The sequence below is a fragment of the Gregarina niphandrodes genome (assembly GCF_000223845.1).
Source record: "Gregarina niphandrodes unplaced genomic scaffold scaffold00071, whole genome shotgun sequence".
Classification (NCBI taxonomy): Eukaryota; Apicomplexa; class Conoidasida; order Eugregarinorida; family Gregarinidae; genus Gregarina; species Gregarina niphandrodes.
The window spans coordinates 1-1,812 of NW_011645837.1; the positions used below are offsets into that span (position 1 = coordinate 1).

General features: G+C 53.1%; 1 protein-coding gene across 1 annotated transcript; it reads left to right on the top strand.

The window, feature by feature from the left end:
• Positions 1-164: 164 nt before the first annotated feature.
• On the top strand, positions 165-1,358 carry GNI_182530 (hypothetical protein; the record flags this gene model as incomplete). The annotated part of the gene is made up of 1 exon (XM_011135231.1): positions 165-1,358. The coding sequence occupies one exon, from the start codon at positions 165-167 to the stop codon at positions 1,356-1,358; it is 1,194 nt and encodes a 397-aa protein (XP_011133533.1).
• Positions 1,359-1,812: the final 454 nt, after the last annotated feature.

Genomic DNA, 1,812 nt, shown 5'->3' on the forward strand with positions numbered 1-1,812 from the left:
GTTGTTGCGCTGCGGAGTCGGAAGGAGTTTCGCCGTTGTTGTCTGTGTTTACTGGGATTACTTTTGACGCTACTGCTCCAGGTGAGGAGTGTTGCGCGTCGTTGGGCACTGATCCGTTGGTGTTGGATCGCCGGATTGATGAAGTTGAAGGGGTGCCTCCGCCTATGGCCGGGTGTGTGAGATTTGGGTTTGGCGACAGTGACAGTATTACGCCACGCTTGTTTCTGGCCGTGGCCCTGCAGACGGTTGACCAGTTGATGGAGAAGCAAAGTACGTTGTTCAGCACCGAGCAGATCCAGTTGTTGAGTCACGATGTTCATCCGACCGTGAGAGTGGACTTTGAAGGCGCCACCAAGTACAAGGATTTCTACGAAGCTAATGTCGAGCCAGATCGAGTTAATTGGGCTAGGCATACCTTGCTGATGTTGGCTGAGGATGGTCAGCTGGAGGGTCCGTCAATCGCTCCGTTGAAGACGTCGATGGGGAGCATGTGCCAGTTGCGCGACGCTCTGTTGGAGTCTTACAAAACGCTTGAGCCCTCTGGCAACTACAAGTCACTCTTCTGGAAGGGAGTCTGTCGGCCTATGCTTTGGACGAACACCAAGGGCCGGCTGATGGCGGCGTCCGACGCCGTGGTGCGTAAGAGAGGTTACGTGTGCTCTCGGTGCGAATTAGGTGGGGTGGTAAGCCTTCCCGCGTGGAACAGTGTGATCAATACCGCAACACAAGACAGGTATGGCTGGCGTGGTATACCCTGGCGTGATTTCATGCCTGAGGACCTTCGACTCCCCCTCAGGGAATGGGTAGCACGTGGCGGAGAGTTCACACCAAGGGGACAGTGGCCGACAGGGAATGATATGCGGTTCGTCTGGCCTCAGGAGATCGAACACGCCAAGGGGCGCATCCAGACTGAAGCCAAGAAGCAAGGCGTCAAGTGCGACGAGTACCCGTGGGAGGCAACGTTTATGCCACGTGATGAATCCATTAGGTGTAGCGGTGACAGGGCAAAGGACGGCATTTATGCAACCATGCTTAATTACCTTAGAGTCTGGCGCGTCGCTAACCTCGGCGACCTAATCAAGTCCTACCGTTTCTCGATAGACGTCATCCATCCGCTCGAGATGGATGCTCGCCGGCTCATCTATCAGTCAAAAGAATCAGGTGATAATTACTACATCGGCAGCTACGCACAAACCTACGTTGTGCTCGAAGGCGCTGACAGTGCCGAAGCCTCCAGGCTGCGCCTTGCTACTGTCCCCTACTGCCTGATCGCGAAAGACTCGAAAGACGCCTCGGCTCGACAAAAGGCCTTCTGGAAGCAAGTAAGAATTGACGCAGGTTGTGACGTGTACAAGTAGACGTGATGACGGCTACACTTCATCAATTTCACGGCCGACCAGCTAAACCCGTTTTACATTAATGGTAGAACCCGTTTCACGAAAGCCATCCATCTCTCACACGCAACCCTGCACCGATCACCCGCCATGAAGACACTGTTCTCTTCACCGCACACCGGTCACTTACTACACACCGGTCACTTACTACACACCGGTCACTTACTACACACCGGTCACTTACCACTTCGGGGACCCTTCAAGGAATACTACAGCAGCAAGAAATAAGCCAAATGTGTGCGATACAAACACGCGCGCGCATTCCTTTTTATTGATTGAAATTCGCTACAGTTATTCTTGACCATGTCATTACAGTGTGTCGAACAATTGATGGACGCCGTTGGTTAATTTCTCGGGATCAAATTCAGTTTGTTTGATATGGCGCGTGTGTTCGTACGATGACCGTCGGTACTGGGAG